At 35.9% G+C, this 17300-nt stretch overlaps 1 protein-coding gene across 2 annotated transcripts in view; it reads right to left on the bottom strand.

The window, feature by feature from the left end:
• myo6b (myosin VIb) overlaps nt 1-17300 on the bottom strand; it is a 149522-nt gene that overhangs the window by 77605 nt on the left and 54617 nt on the right. For both annotated transcript variants that reach the window (XM_056476720.1, XM_056476719.1), the window contains exons 12-15: nt 16204-16348; nt 5035-5192; nt 1969-2060; nt 1664-1736 (exon numbers count right to left, since the gene is read on the bottom strand). In XM_056476720.1, coding sequence (XP_056332695.1) covers nt 1664-1736; nt 1969-2060; nt 5035-5192; nt 16204-16348 — 468 coding nt within the window. The remainder of the gene's footprint in view (nt 1-1663; nt 1737-1968; nt 2061-5034; nt 5193-16203; nt 16349-17300) is intronic.

The raw sequence follows: 17300 nt of genomic DNA, 5'->3' as shown, positions 1-17300 counted from the left end.
CAACTTTTTTTTTTTGCTAAAAGAAACGTGAAGTGTGAGTAAATGATGACAGAATCTTAATTTGTGGGTGAACTATCCCTTTAAATCAAATATGCACATGTTCTCTATCATGCTAGTGATTAGATTAGTGTGAAATGTTCTTGCAGAATCAAATTAAAGTATCTGATTGCTAACGTTAGGTATTCAATACCATAATTAAAACTTTTTTAATTGACACACGGAGCTAACATTCAACATTCATGTAAAAAATCAAAAACATTATTTATAGCAAAACAGCTTGTGTGAAATGAGGAAAGATTTCCAGAACATGTACAGTAGTGTGAATATTTCAAAGGACCTTACTTAAAGAGCCCCTATTATGAGTATTCAAAAATAACCATGCAGTGTGCAACACAGCTCTGAAAATGAAAACATCCAGCTGAGGTTTAAATCTAAAAGTGCACCTTGTTTAAAAACATCGATTTTTTTAATAAAAGATTCGACAAAGTCGTTTAAATGATTCGTCGTTCAGCCAGAACTTTTGCCAGTTTGTATCGACGTCGACACAAAACAATACCACATATGATCTGTGCCGGATCTGGTAAAACATGAATGCGCCTTTCCCTTCAAACGCCAGCAGAGTGCGGGTGTGTGGGACTGATCATGACTGAACAATAAGTGAATGTTCTGGTGATTAATGCAATAATCTACCCTGCAAAGAGGGATTTGTTGGCTGTTTGTTAAAAGAACGATCAGAAAAGACTATTGATCTATGGGACTTCGTCAGAGCTTAACAGGAACTTTATCAGTACACAGTTCATAGATCAGTTTCTTCCTCCAGTGCACTAGTGTAAGTGTGATTAAAATTGTTGGTTTTCACTAGCTTGCAAAATATTAATTTAACTGTTTGGTTACTTGTAATCGCTCCACATGTCTTGTACTGTATCTGGTTAACTTTTTATATTCACATATCACGTCTAAAACCACGTTGAAAACGCAGCACGTGCTGCTTTGTTTACGGATTTAAATGCATTTGTGAGCTCGCAATCCTCTGCCGTTTGTCATTGTTATGGCCACCATCAGCTGTTCCTACACATGTGCGGCGGTCAAGTTTTAGAATAGTTCAGCTTTTGCCACTGTGTGGATTAATGCTGATTGCGTGCCGTTGTTATTATTTGGTTAAGAATAGAGCAATATGCTGGTGTTAAATTACATGGCTTTAATCCACTCCTGCATTGGGCTCACACATGTATACTCTGCACTACTACTTCAACAATGTTGATAAGTCATGGTGAGTGTTTCTCTCTGTCTCACGCTGAATGCAGTCAACCAATCGCAACAGACTGGGTCATCGGACCAATCAGCGCAGATTAACATCGCTCTAAGAAGGGGTTTTGGAACAAATAAAAAAAATTCAAATACACACATGATGTTCTCGATCATGTTTTTGATTTGATTAGTGTGAAATGTTCTTGCAGAATTGAATTAAAGCATCTGATTGCTATTTTTAAGTATTCAATACCATAAATGGAATTAATTTTCATTTCCCACATCTAGCTAACATTCAACATTCACGTAAAAAAAAGACTGACTTATACTTTCGACTTTCTATGCATCATACTAGATCCACTAATGAATGGAATAGAGAAAGGTCATTAATATTCACGGCCGAAGGGACACTGACCTATGCAGTCCTGATTATCAACATAATGAACTTCATTCACTCCCAGGCCTTCTCTCTGATACAGCTCTTGCTCCTGGGGAGAAAACACAAGATAAGTGTCCACCGCTTTTTTTGTGGCTGAAATTGTTAAAATGCTTAACTTAATCTGCTGCAACAAAATTGTGTCAAAAGAAGTAAAACTGAAATCATTAAATTGGAACAAGTGTGCGCTTACAATCAAAGAAAAAGAGTTCTGTGTTTTAAAAGGGCCACAGTTATGAGTCACCGATCAATACTGAAAAATCCCAATAACACTGATGACTCACCTCTTTCAGTATGCGTTCATTAAAAAACTGCTGCAGCTTTTCATTACAATAGTTGATGCAGAACTGCTCGAAGCTGTTGTGCTCGAAATACTCTGAAGAGGAATATAAAAGAAAAGCAATTTGTGATTCAGCCGCTATAGGTGTATCTCTAAAAGCATTTAACAGTTACACTATTACAGAGACACCGTTAGTGAGAGCCAATTACTGCTAATCCCACGGCAAATTCTCTACCTTATTTCGCAATGAGACAAGCTAATAACTAGTGAATCACTTCCTCCGCTATATGCTTAATGAGTCATATCTCATGCCTTTTTATTTTATATTTTAACATTAATGGGATATTTTAGGCTGCGTGTAGGCTACATCGATAGAAAGCATCTGGTGCTGTCCATGAGAAATTATTAAATAATGCTTTATTGGTTTTTTACATATTATTTTTACATATTTAAATATATTTAACCTAAAATTTTCCGTTGAGTATTTTTCCATCATTTACTACAATGCTGTATAAATCTATTTGTTCTGTTGTACATAAAGGATGACTGTCAGTATACAAACAGATCTCACAGCTTATTTACTCCCATAGGGATCTATTTTAACGACCTAGGTGCAAAGTCTAAAGCGTATGGCGCAAAAGCATTAAGGGCTTGTCTGAATCCACTTTTGCTATTTTAAGGACGGAAAAATATGCTTTGCGCCCTGGCGCATGGTCTAACAGGGTTGTGCTCATTCTCTTACTATGGGTGTGTTTTGAGCATAACATGTATTAAACCAATCAGAGAGAGTCAATTGCGTAACACCATGGTGCATTTGCTATTTACATGGCGGACTTTGTAAGTGTAAATACGAAATGCTTTACTAGTGAGAAAACATTTAAACCGACCATCTGCAGTGCAAGAATAAAGAACGATCCTCCTCCGCTTGGCCTCTTTACTTTCACTTTAGTTTACTTTTTCTCTTTACTCCTTTACTTTCATGGAGTAAGGAAACTGATCTGAAAATAGCAACAAATCCTGCCAAATACTTATCTTGCACCTTATAGCGCCGTGTGTATGACAGGGCCCATAGGATTTATTTACTTATACTAGGACTGGGCAATTTAGCCTAAAATCAAAATCTCAAATAATTGAACATTTTAACTCTTTTACAATTAATGATTGATTATTTTATTTATTTATTTATTTAATTTTTTTACCCTCATAGTTCTCTGTTTCCAAGTTTTCCAAGTCTCTCACATATTACAAGTGAGAGATTTCAGAATGAATGTTGCATTACTTGATTTTAAAATAATTAAAGAAATTTCTATCTACTACTATTTATTGAACATCAACATTGATCTACTGAAATTAAAACACATTGCCTAAAATGAACAGTCACTGTTTTTCTTATAAAAAAAGTAAAAATGAATAACTTGCACTTTTGGAAACAAAATTAATTATTTTCAGTGTTTTCATATTAAAAGTAGAAAATAAGCAGTATCTCTTCTTTCAAGAGTTCACACTTAGATATTGCTTGATAATAATAGCAGATTTGGCATTTCACAATGCATTTCTTGCATCTTCTGTAAAACAAATATTTTAATGTAAATAATAAGTGTACCTTCACACCTTAGCGGCGAGAGCGTCAAAGTAGCCGGAAATCATTCATTTTCAAAACAGACGGCGATAAGCGGTGAGGAGCAGCGCGGCGCATCTTTGCTGGTGTGAGCATCGAGGAGAGTTGAAATCAAGTCAACTTTATAATGAGCTATGACGTGGCTCGGCTGCAAGCAATCGGGATGTAGAAGTCCACTGCTTGAGAGGAGTTCAGAGAATACAGTTACTGTGAACTTTGGTTCCGACCACAGCTGTTTCCAAGGGTTTGATTATTGCGGTCGTCGGATTTTCAATAATTTACAATGTTTACTTACAGGAACATACGTTAAAAAAGTTCATTAATGTTATAAAAATGACATATGAAAGCATTAATGTTATTTATTTATTTATTTATTTAAAAAAGTGGGAATCTCATGCAACAATACAAAACTGTATTGCTGTTTCAGAATATTTCAGACAAATGTGACACATTGGATAATTAAGTGGCGCAAAGCCACACCATATGCAACTTGATCTTCCATTGTTAAATGACTTTGATAAAAATTCCGCAACATTTTCACGCTAGAAAGCATGTTTTATGCAGGAATGCAACTAATATGATATGCTGCAACAGCCCCTTTAAATACGAGATCAATGTAGCGAATTTTGATGCTCTCGCCACCGGAGCTGAAGGCCGACAGCGTTGTCGCCAGGGTGGCCAAAGTGACTTTTGACACTCTCACAGCCTTTGGTGTGAACGCACAGTAATTTTAATGTAATAGATAATATGCCGTCTCAAGGCATCTCTGGCACAGCTTGCAATCATCGTCAGTGAAGCGCAAAGTAAGACCCAAGAATGGGTCCATCATTCTACTTGACCAGAGATCAGATGTGGCTGCAAAGTGGCAGCAGAAGTAAAAATCAGCCGCAGCCTTTAACAAAGTGGGGTAACGTGACATATAGGGAAGGTAATTGAAAAAATCTGGAAAAATTATATCGATTATAGGTTCTGAACGTTGATTTCGATTACTTTTCGATTAATTACCCAGCCCTAATTTATACCAACTCTAGAAGTAAATCTCTGTGTTCAGCAGAACAAATAACTATATTTTAACTGTGAATTTTACAGAATTTTAATTTTGGAGCGTTAACTATCCCTAGTTTTAGTCATTAATCTGAAACCATTTGTTTCAGATTAATGAAACAAATAATATAAATAAATAAATAAATAAATAAATAAATAAATAAATATACTTTGTTTCCAGCTTTGATGTCACTAATCAAATTGAAATACCATTAAAGTCTGAAATATTAAATTAAAGATTTCAAATGAACGTGAATATAATATATTCTATATATTAAATTAAATATACCAAATCTATGTTAAATTAAATACATAAATGAAAAAATTGAAGATGATAATATAATTTGAAGTGGAAAAAAATGGTCATAATAAAATGTTTCACAATCGCTCTCAAAATTTTGGTCTCACCAAAGCCAGCGATGTCCAGCACGCCGATGAAGTTGGAGGACGTATCAAAGGGGAAGCACTGGTTGACCCGTTTGACCACATGATCAAAGAGCCGGCTGTAAACGGCTTTGGCGAGGGCATCGCGGGCATTGTTGGCCTGTTCCACCTTCAGAGGCACCCTGGAGAGGAGCAAAGTGGGACAGGAGGAGTCAAAATCTGGGCCAGGGCTTCTGCTAATGCCACCTCATCAATACATGTCCATTCTCTTTTACTCTGTCCAACTTTGCACTCTTAAGACAGTTGCTTAAACACACATACACACACACATACACACACACACACACACTAGGGGAAAGCAGAATGACATCAAGAAATAATTTTGTATCAGAATTTAAATTATTTTCCTCTCAAATCCGCTATGATTGCAAATGCTCAGGGCAAGTGAAAAAAAATATCATCTGACTTTATTTGACCTGACAATAATGTGTTTCTACCATTATACTGAGGACAAAGGAATATAATTAAAGGTTGTTTCAGCCTAAAAATGTTACAAAAAAAAATAAGCATCAGTGAAATTGTCTGATAATGACATATGAGGGGAAATTAGGGTTTTGTTGAAGAGCATGGGGAAGCGTTCCTTGGCTTTTACTTGGACAAAGATAAATTAAGACTATCTTATGCTTCGCTGATTACTGAAAGTAAGTTTTCAAAGAGCTTCCAGTATCCCTAATAGGGCTGCACAATAAATCGTTTCAGCATCGATATTGCAATGTAATCATTCGCAACAGTCACATCGCGAGTATACACAATCTTGAGTCTGGATTTTAATTTATTATTTCCCAAGTGTGACTGTGTGAGGGTTTTAAATGCATTCAGGCCTAAGAAATTGTTCTGTTTTTAACTTTGACAAATTAATGACAATACATTCTATTAAATTGTTTATAAAATGAAGACTTTGCAGTATTATTTTACATTTAATTAATCAATTATTGTATACCTAAATACAGATTGACTTCTCAAAAAACAAAAAAACGCTGTTTATATACTTTATATATATTTCTTTATTGAATTTATCCACCCTTGTAGATTGCTTCCTATATTTTATGCATATGCACTCCCCTACAGAATCATCCCAATCAATCTGAAATTATCAACTATTTACAAATAGTTATTCAACACATCTAGTGAAATTGTACTAATATCGCAATATAAAATCACAGAATAAAAATGTCGCAATGTTAGATTTTTAAATATCGTGCAGCCCTAATTCCTAAGGCTTGAAACTATGTTTATAGTGGGATATGTTAGTGTGGTCAAAACCAATATATATACACACATATATATATACACACATATACATATATATATATATATATATATATATATATATATATATATATATATATATATATATATATATATATATATATATATATATATATATATATGTGTGTGTGTGTGTAAAAATACCACACTTAGTCCCGCTTCTCTTAGTTTTTACACTGTCATTTCAAGACCTAAATTAAATGTCCCCTCCAAAAATAGATTTTTTTTCACAAGAGTTATCAAAAATTCTAAACAATGCAGTGTGTGCACAATATATGCTTGTACTTATGATAGTATTTTGTCAGTTGAGAACTTGACTAGTTTATAATATTGTGTAAAGGAGACAAAAAAACCATAAGAAATCCTCCATTGTAAAGAAGATCAAAATCTGCAAATGGAAGAAGATGTGGGCAACACTGCGAATATGGAGAAAAAGACATATACTGTATGTTTGAAAATTCTTTTCTTTTAATAGTCACATCTTGCGACATGTCCAGTTTTTGGTTCATTTAGGTGTCTTTGGTCCACACTCCCTTCATATTTTGGTCAAACATCACCAGTGTTTGTTTGGATGTGGATCAAGACCTGCTTGAACTGCTATAAATTAGCAATTCCACCAGAGTATGTAGTAACCGAACCAAACTGGTCAAGAGTGAAGACACCCTAAAAGGATCTAAATTCCTTTTAATACCATGCATTCCAACATCAATCAATCTATCAACTTTATTTTTATAGCACCTTATTACAACCAGGAGGCTGCCCAAAGTGCGTTACAGTATAAAAAAAAAATTAAACATTAAAACACATAAGACAGAAACAACACAAGTGTCAATAAAACATTAAAACAGCAATTTGCACTACAGAATATCAAAAGCAAGAGTAAATAAATAGGTTTTAAGTTTTGCTTTAAACAGTGCCACATTTGTGATGATGTGAAGTTCTAAAGGGAGGGTATTCCACAGTTTTAAAACTGCCACTGCAAATGAACGATTACCCCATTGGTTATACCTGGATCTGGGGACCTCCGGCAACAACTGGCCTGCTAATCGTAGGGCTCTGTTTGGTTTATAACCCTTTAAAATCTCACATAAATATGAAGACTCAAGACCATTAACTGCATTAAAACAAACAAAAGTAGTTTACAATCAATTCTGGATTGAACAGGGAGCCAGTGAAGAGAGTAAAAGACAGGTGTATTGTGCTCACATTTCGGACTATTCGTCAGCATTCGGGCAGCAGCATTTTGCACCAGTTGTCACAGATGAAGTAAGATTTAGTAAATTCCAACATAAAGTGCATTGCAATAGTCCAGACGAGCGCTGAAAATAGGATGAATGGCTTTCTCTAGATCAGTGTTTCCCAACCCTGTTCCTGAAGGCACACCAACAGTCCACATTTTCAACCTCTCCCTAATCAAACACACCTGAATCAACTTATCATAACATCAGAAGAGACTCCAACACCTGAAGTTAATGGGTCAGAAAAGGGAGACATCCAAAACATGTACTGTTGGTGTGCCTCCAGGAACAGGGTTGGGAAACACTGCTCTAGATCACGCTGGCTCAGAAATGGCTTGAAGAAGCCAAAGCTGGAAAAAGCTTGCCTTGACTACTGAATTAACCTGTTTATCAAATTTTAAACTATGGTCCAAATGCACTCGCAAAATTTTAAGTACACTCAAAAATACATTTTACTGCTTGTTTAAAATACTTCTATAAAATGAGTTGAAACAACATAATTCTTAAGTTTTTCAGGGGACAACTTAATTGTTTTAAATTCAATCCACCTAATATTTTTAAAACGATTAAAGTAACTTAATAGATTTGTGTTGAGACAACATGATGCAATTGTGTAGAACCCTGCATTTTTTACAGTGTACATGGCTAAAATATGGGGAAAAGTAAAGATGATCTGAGGGTAACTCATTAGGCAGGTTTGAGTTGCCAAATACAATACATTCTGTTTCGTCTTTGTTCAGAGAAAGACAGTTCTGTGACCGCAAATGTTTGATGTCAACTAAACATCCATGCAGAGATTCTAGTGTACCTGAAGAGTCTGAAGCAACAGGGAAATAGATTTGAACTTAAAAGGTTAGTTCACCCAAAAAAGAAAGTTGTTAATTACTCACCCCATGTCGTTACAAACCAATGAGACCTTCGTTCATCTTCAAATAAAAAATCTCGACATTTTAGACTAAATCCAAGAGCTCTCTTTCATCCTCCATAGATGCCAACTGTCCCAAGATGTTCAAAGTCCAGAAAAGGAATCAAAGATATTGTCAAGACATTTAATGTGACTCCAGTGGTTCAAATGATATCATACGAAGCTCCAAAAACATTTTTGTTGGCCAAACAAACTGGTAAACACAACTCTGTTTACCTTTATCTCACATCAGGTTGTCAATGTGAGCATTTACTAAAAGCAGTACAATGTATTGTCGTTAAAGTCAGCAATGAAACTTGAAAGCATTATACTGCCAATAGTAAACGTACACCCTGTTCTGACAAGGAAGACATTGGCGAACAGAGTTGTTTTTACAGTTTGAAGTCACACAGAAAGTTTTTGCTTCTTTCTTTGGACTTTGAATGAGTCGGAAAGATTATATGGAGGATGAGAGAGCTCCAGGATTTCATCTAAAACATGGTAATTTGTGTTCCGACTGAAGATGTCAGGGGATTTCAACAACATGAGGGAGAGTAATTAAAAACAGATTTTTCATTTTCGGGTGAACTCACCCTTTAATGGTCCCAGCGGAGATTAATATCATAATAAAACTAAAATACGGTACAGGGAAACGATTAAATGCAAACTTACTCTGCAGAGGGAACAGTGATGAATGTACATACACAAAATAAGCAGCGCTCCGAAATCCCGGTGAAGCTTAAAGGGCTGGAAATTCAGCAGAGCCCAGAGATATTACACGAAAACACAATAAATCTCTATAACACGCGCCTGTTAAAGCAAAGCAGCTCATAATCGCAAGACACAATGGCTCCGCACTATCCTCATGAGGCGCACGACTAGCGGCGACCATCTGAAACTCCAGAACTGCATGATAAAACTCTCAACGCCTGCCGTCCTGCTGTGGGAATACCTGCTGTGTGACTCTTATTGCCTGCGCAGTTAATAAAAGCTGGACCTGGGCCCGCAATAATCTCTAGCATCTCGGGTCTGCGAGATTGCTTTTCATTAACTCGCTTTTATGCTATTAGTGTATTCCCCACATCGAAAGGCTTGCCGTGCTCTCCTGCCTCACAATGTCACCCGCTTTGTTGCGTTGAGCAGATTTAGAAAAATCACAACGTGCCCATGAAACGAAGCTCTTGTCAGGCTCAAGCTGCTGCCCACTCCGCTGTCTATCAGTGTGAATTGCGAGGGTCAAGGTAGCCTTGTTTGAATACAGTCTCCATAATTTTCCATAAAAAAACGTGTAATGCATATGTACGTGGCTGTGCATCTGTTGGCAGCCAAATGAGGAGGGCAGCGAAACCTCCAGCGACTTTGATTCTCATCATACCTAAAAGACCCCAGGCCACTCCCTCAGACAAACATCCATTATTCATGCAGTGCAAACACTCCCAGTCCAGCATCTGTGCTTGGTTAAATATTAATCCTCCGAGCGCTGCCCTATCATTCAGACGGTACAGAATATAAAACCTCACCTGGGCGAAGAGGAATGGAGCGTACGATTCAATCGAGGCCATCGGGTTTTTCCAATTTCTCTCTCCTTCGACAATTGGTGTGTGGCGTAATTGGACTGCGGGTTTTACATGTCGAAAGCTGAGAAGAGCTAGGCTTTTAAATGAGATTAAAGATCAAGCTTTTATATAAAGTTTCACCGTTTTATATAAGACTTAAGTTTCTTTGTTGTTTTTGCCTAAATAAAAGAGTGTTTTTGTCCATAAAGATAATGTATACTATTTTTTAAATAAAATAATTATATATTTAATGAATAATAATAATATTTCATAATATGCATTACAAAAATGATTTAACCCATAAGAAGCCAGACCAATTTCTCCTCATAGGAAAAATTATAAAACAGACCAAATGGACCACTTATACAGTAACATGTGTCTGAAGCCGTTTGAAAATACAACCCCCACCTTGTGAAATATCTGACGTTAGACATTAATATTAATCTTTATTTTATTTTACATACTGTATGTTACTACAGGGAAACAAACAATCCCAATGTCGGATGAAGGTCATGAGGCCTCATATATACATGAGACGTCATTTACTGTATAATAAAATATTCATGCAGCAAGTACTGATGGTGTGCAGGATCTTTGTTTTCCCTTTTGCACAGTTTCACATGGTGATTTTTCCTATGCACCTATAGTTGCTTCAGGTGTGTTGATTGGCATATGCTACTACTAAAAACAGTTTTTTGCTGAACAATTTTGTTGATTTGCTTTCCACAACATATCAAAAGTATGACCTTTCTGGTGAGATAAAAACAAAAACCATTTGTAGAAATAGTTGTACTGTCTTTTTATTTTATTTGCTTTCCCACAACATATTTCCAAACAACATAATTATACACACTGTATATATACACTGTAAAGAATGATATGACTAAGTCAAAAAGTACTTTGACTTACTTTAATAAGTTTATAAATTGAACTTAATATTTTGAGTCAGTCTGACTAATGTACATTGAGATGACTAGAAATTGTCATTTGATTCAACTAATTGAAAGCAGTAAGATTCAGTCCAGGTTCAGGACAGGACAGAACTTAACTCATTTGCCTGATTGGTGGTTCCAGTAAAAGTTAGATTAGCATTAGACTCAAAGTGTAAAAAAATAAGAATAAAAAAAAAAAACTGCTGCATATACACTCATCGGCCACTTTATTAGGAACTACTCGTTAACACAAATTTTTAATCAACCAATCACATGGCAGCAACTCAATGCATTTAGGCATGTGGATATGGTCAAGACGATCTGCTGCAGTTCAAACCGAGCATCAGAATGGGGAAGAAAGGTGATTTAAGTGACTTTGAACAGGGCATGGTTGTTGGTGCCACGCTGCTAATCTACTGGGATTTTCATGCACAGCTATCTCTAGGGTTTACAGAGAATAATCAGAAAAAGAGAAAATATAAAGTCAGCGGCAGTTCTGTGGGCACAAATGCCTTGTGGATGCCATCAGAGGAGAATGGCCAAACTGGTTCGAGCTGCTAGAAAGACAACAGTAACTCAAATAACCACTTGTTACAAACTAGATATGCAGAAGAGCATCACTGAACGCACAACATGTCGAACCTTGAGGTTGATGGGCTACAGCAGCAGAAGACCACATCGGGTGCCACTCCTGTCAGCTAAGAACAGGAAACTGAGGCTACAATTCACACAGGCTCACCAAAATTGAACAATAGAAGATTGGAAAAAAAAAAAAAAAGATTGGTCTGATGCCTCTCAATTTCTACTGCCACATTCGGATGGTAGGGTCAGAATTTGGCATCAACAACAAGAAAGCATGGATCCATCCTGCCTTGTATTAATGGTTCAGGCTGCTGCTGGTGGTGTAATGGTGTGGGGGATATTTTCTTGGCACACTTTGGGCCCATTAGAACTAAATTGAGCATCGTGTCTATGCCACAGCCATACCTGAGTATTGTTGCTGACCATGTCCATCCCTATATGACCACAGTGTCCCAATCTTCTGATAGCTACTTCCAGCAGGATAACGCAAAATGGCATAAAGCGTGAATCATCTCAGACTGATTTATTGAACATGACAATGAGTTCACTGTACTCAAATGGCGTCCACAGTCACCAGTTCTCAACCCAATGGGGCACCTTTGAGATGTGGTGGAACAGGTGATTAGCATCATGGATGTGCAGCCAGCAAATCTGCAGCAACTGCGTGATGCTATCATGTCAATATGGACCAAAATCTCTGAGGAATACTTCCAGTACCTTGTTGAATCTATGCCATGAAGTATTAAGGCAGTTCTGAAGGCAAAAGGGTGTCCAACCCGGTACTGGTAAGGTACCTAATAAAGTGGCTGTTGAGTACATGAAAATAGAAAATTATATAAGGCCTCAGTTTTAATTAACAATGCAATTCAAGAAGCATATTAAAATCAGGTTAAGTGTTATCTCACATATGTTATTAGTACATCAGAATTGTTGCATGATTGAAACCTTTACCTAACTTCAGTCACCAAAACAGGCATTTTTAAAATTGCTAACAACATTTGCTGACCAGACAGGCCACCATTTTTGAAATGTTGACATGGCAATGGAAAATGCACAAACTGTCACATGACTGAACCTGGGTGTTCATTAAATATCACTTAGGGATTTCCTGAGTTAAAAAGTAAGGGGTAATGCTTTAAAAAGAAAACCAGTTTGCTCCACAGGTTTCCATTTATTTCACATTTTATAACCTCAACGACCTTTGACATGTCCTGAGACTTACTGATTTTGATGCACAGTCATGAAGATCTTCCATGAAAACATCTGCTGTTTTGTTTTTGTTTTTGCCCTGAATGCTTTTGTCTAAAGTAATGTCCTTTTAAAAACATATCACTGCTGTTAAATCGTACATTTTCTTTTTATAAAGTTTTTGTTTCTCTTTATAATAACATCCCCGTTACATCACCCTGCTATTTTCTACTTATTATTAAAATAATGTTGCTCTAAGAAGATTAAAATTAATAATAAAAAAATCATGCCTTTATTATTAATCCACCGAGCACTGTCCTATCATTCAAATGGTGAAAAATATAAAACCCCACCTGGGCAACGAGGAATGGAGCACGATTCAATCAAAGCAATTGAGTTTTTCCAATTCCTCTGTCCTCGGACAATTGGACTGTGCCATAATTGGACTGTAGGTTTTACATATCGAAAGCTGAGACGAACAAAGCTTTTGCTTCTTAAAATTGCAAAGAGTCTTTCAGAAAAGAAGCACTAGCGACTTGTGGAAAAAGCAGAAACCAAAGTTAAGCAAGGCCTCCTCTCCTCCCCCTTACATTATCAATAAAAAAAAACACATCCGTTTAAACACAGAAGACTTTCGATGGCAACTACACTATTACGGCCCCTCGGCCAATTTAGCCTGTGCCACATTCGATTACACTGACAATATCTCTGATGGAAAAAGCTGCGATTAGCTATTTTCGGCTCTCCTGTCGTCTGCGAGCAAGCGACCGAAGGATTCATTTAACAGTTATGCGAATGCGAATGGGGGGCCAAATGATGAAATGTAATGCTAGAAGACGTTTCACATCGCTGGGAGATTGAGATGTGTGGAAAAATATCAAGCAGGGGGTCTGTGGTGACTCCTTTGATCATCATTTGAATGCAAAAAAGAGAAATAAAAGAAATCGGGCACCCCTCACTCTAGGGTCACTGCACGAGCAGATGATAAAGGGTCATGAAACCCCCCTCTTTCAGTTCAAGTCTACCTCAGAAGTTTTTTAAAAAATGCTACATGAGGGGTGTGGAGCGCTGCAAGTCGAGGGAGGAGTGGGTGTGGCCAGCAAAGAAGGGGGGAAAGAGGGGTGCGAACAACTGTCAGTTGCCTCAAAATCTTAAACCTTAAACATGATTTAATACTTTAGAAAGTTAAAATGCAAAGAAATAAACAGTAAATAAATGAATGCCCTGCTACATATACGATAGGCTATTCGTAATTTCATATTATATAACCACAATTTGTTATATCATTATAAAGATAATCATGTAAACACTATAAATAAGGAGGACTGCTGAATCATCGAACAGACACAGTGGATAGCAGTACAGTGAGTCTCTTTCCCTATCTATTCCAGTAATCTGGAAAATTATAGGCGAACACAGCAGCATGGATATAGGCGATGTGTCTGAACGGTAAAAAACTTAACTGATAAAAGAGAAAGTCCGCCATTCTCCAATTCTCATACAGCTCTCTCGACAAAAATGCTTGCTGAACACAAACATGTTGGCTGTATCAGCCCAGACAGCATCGCAGGCAAAGTCATGCAACAAACCCTGTGGATCATGGAAACAAACACCTACGACCCACCTAAATTCTGTGTGCCGTGCACTCACAGCTTGGCAGGTCTGTCCATATGGAAAGCACATGCTGTCATGAATAATTGAGAAGCAGGCTCCTCTCATAGGATAAGTAGACTCAGCTATGAATAATAACGAGAAACTGACACGTCATCTCTCCACTAGCAGTTACACGCTACGTCACTGATTTTAATCCCACCCCAATAATGATTTGAAATCCGGAAGATGAAATTAGCTGACAAAAGCTCAAAATTTTCCAGTTTTCCTCACATTTAATGCTGAGAGGTGCTAACATTGTCTTAACTGATGCTCAACACAGACAAATATGTTAAAATCTCAAAAAAAGGACTCAAGTGTTTCTTGAACCTTTAAGGTAAACAAATGTGGTCACAAAACTAATAAACCAGAGAACTACATTATTCGTTTTTTTATTTTGTATGGGAAACAATTTACTCACAAACCAAAATTCTCAAATTTGCAACCTTCTTTTTCACATTTTTAACAGAAATTGATGCATTTATTAAATCTCTTAAGGCTGACTTACACTGTGCGTTTTTTTTATAATCCTGAACGATTGTAGCATGTCAGACTGCACGAACATGGCTCCCAAGTCACACTGTAGGATCGCAGCTTTCATAAAGTCAGGAAAGAGTCTGAAATCTTCTGACACTTCATCGAAAGGAAAATCTGATCGCAACGGGCACTAAGCGGCCGTCTGTGAACATGTCAAACCAACGATCAAAAATCACAGATTTTAGCCCAGGATTTCAGGAATCTTTTAGGATTGTCTCAGATGACAAAATAGTGGCTGAAATCTAACAGGGCAGGGCTTTTGATCAGGTAAAAACAAGGAAAGTGACAGATTTTTGGAATATTACAATGATTATTTTGCAAATATCACTGATGCATAAGTCTTTCCTCTGTAATTGCTGTATTTGTTTAAAAAAATCTTATTTTATTCTTATTTTTTCTCTTTTTTTATTGTTTTATATAGTTGAAGTCAAAATTATTAGCTGTGATTTTTTTGTTTTACCAAATATTTCCCAAACGATTTTTAACAGAGCAAAGAATTTTTCATAGTTTTTCACATAATATTTTTTCTTCTGGAGAAAGTCTTATTTGTTTTATTTCGGCTAAAATAAAAGCTGTTTTTAAGTTATTAAAACCATTTTAATGTCAAAATTATTATCCCCTTAACGCTATATTTTTGGATTTGCCTAATTTCTCTTACTCTAGTACTAGTGTCTTGAATATATCAAGTAAAATATAACGTACAGTCATCTTGGAAAAGATAAAAGAAATTTAGAAAGTTATTAGAAATGAGTTATAAAAGAAATTTAGAAGAAAGTTATTAGAAATGAGTTATAAAAGAAATTTAGAAGAAAGTTATTAGAAATGAGTTATAAAAGAAATTTAGAAGAAAGTTATTAGAAATGCGTTATTAAAACTGTTGTTTAGAAATGTGTTGACATCTTTTTTCCGTTTAACAGAAATTGGGGGAAAAAAATAAACAGAAGAGCTCAAAATTCTGACTTCAACTGTAGGTGTTTATATTATCATTTAACTTGCCCTATTAAGTTTCAGTTAAGTCAGTTCGAGTTTTATTGTCATTCCGCTACATGTGTGGACATACAGGGGATGGAAATGTCATGTCTCGCAGGACAACGGTGCTACATAAATACAAACACAACACTGGACAAAAGAGCTATTTTGAAAAACCTATGCATAACTAGCATATACTATAAAATACTTAACTGCACACAAGTTACTATCATTTTCATTGTCCGGTTTGAGGTTTGGAGTTTGTGATTGAAGAATCACTAAGAATAAAAACATTTGTGGTCACTCACTTGATGACTGTGCCTTTAGCGCCCCCTGCAGTGGTGAGCATGACCCTGGTGGTGAGGCTGACTCTCAGGTCGTCCTGGTCGAGGCCCAGCAGATCGGCGCAGTACTCCAGAGTCTGACTCGACTGGTTCTTCAAAATGCAGCCACCTGAGAGCAGATGCTAAATTTTAATGCTCATCTTTAAACTCTGGCTCATCATGTTTCTAAAGCGACGTCTAGACAGCAGAGGGTTGTAAAGGTCTAAATGTACTGATGCTTTTGTCGCTGTTAATAAATGTGTTCTGTAATTTAGGTCATAAATACACCAAACGTAGACCTTAAAAAAAAACTTCCAATGCTTTTAAAGAAGCTTCTAGTGTCATCTTTTTTTACTGTTGCTGTTATTATAGTCTGAATTACTTTTATAGTTACCATTTTTATAAAGTTTCAAATGTTACTTTATCCACATTTACTGAGAACTATTTCACTTGTTTTAAATATCATTTTACAAGGATAGAAAATATCTCTCATTTTACATTTTAGTTTAGTTTCTGCACCATATAACAAATTATTCTGAACAAACATTATTGTGTCTGATAATATCATAGTTTGTTTTACAATAAAAAAAAGAAAAACTGGTTGTAACAACTGTTGTGTCTTTCATTTTGTTTTGTTTGAAAGTCTTGTTTGTTTTGTTTCGGCTAGAATAAAAGCAATTTAAAAATTTTTTACAAACCTTTTAAGGTCAATATTATTATTAGCCGCCTTAATCTGTATTTTTTTTCCATTCTCTAAAGTTTTGTTTTGATTTGATTCTCTACAGTTTTGTTTTGTTTTGATTTGATTCTCTACAGTTTTGTTTTGTTTTGATTTGATTCTCTACAGTTTTGTTTTGTTTTGATTTGATTCTCTACAGTTTCGTTTTGTTTGAAAGTCTTATTTGTTTTTATTTGACTAGAATAAAGCATTTTACATTTTTTTAACATCCATTTAAAGGTCAATATGATTATTGGCCCACTTAATAAATATTTTTCTTCGATTCTTTGCTATTTTGTTTTGTTTTAAAGTCTTATTTGTTTTATTTTGGCTAGAATAAAAGCAGTTTTTAATTTTTATTACA

Source organism: Danio aesculapii, chromosome 17, assembly GCF_903798145.1.
Source record: "Danio aesculapii chromosome 17, fDanAes4.1, whole genome shotgun sequence".
NCBI classification, from domain to species: domain Eukaryota; kingdom Metazoa; phylum Chordata; class Actinopteri; order Cypriniformes; family Danionidae; genus Danio; species Danio aesculapii.
Note: the sequence above shows the minus strand (reverse complement) of the source record. Positions and strands in the feature narration are given on the sequence as shown.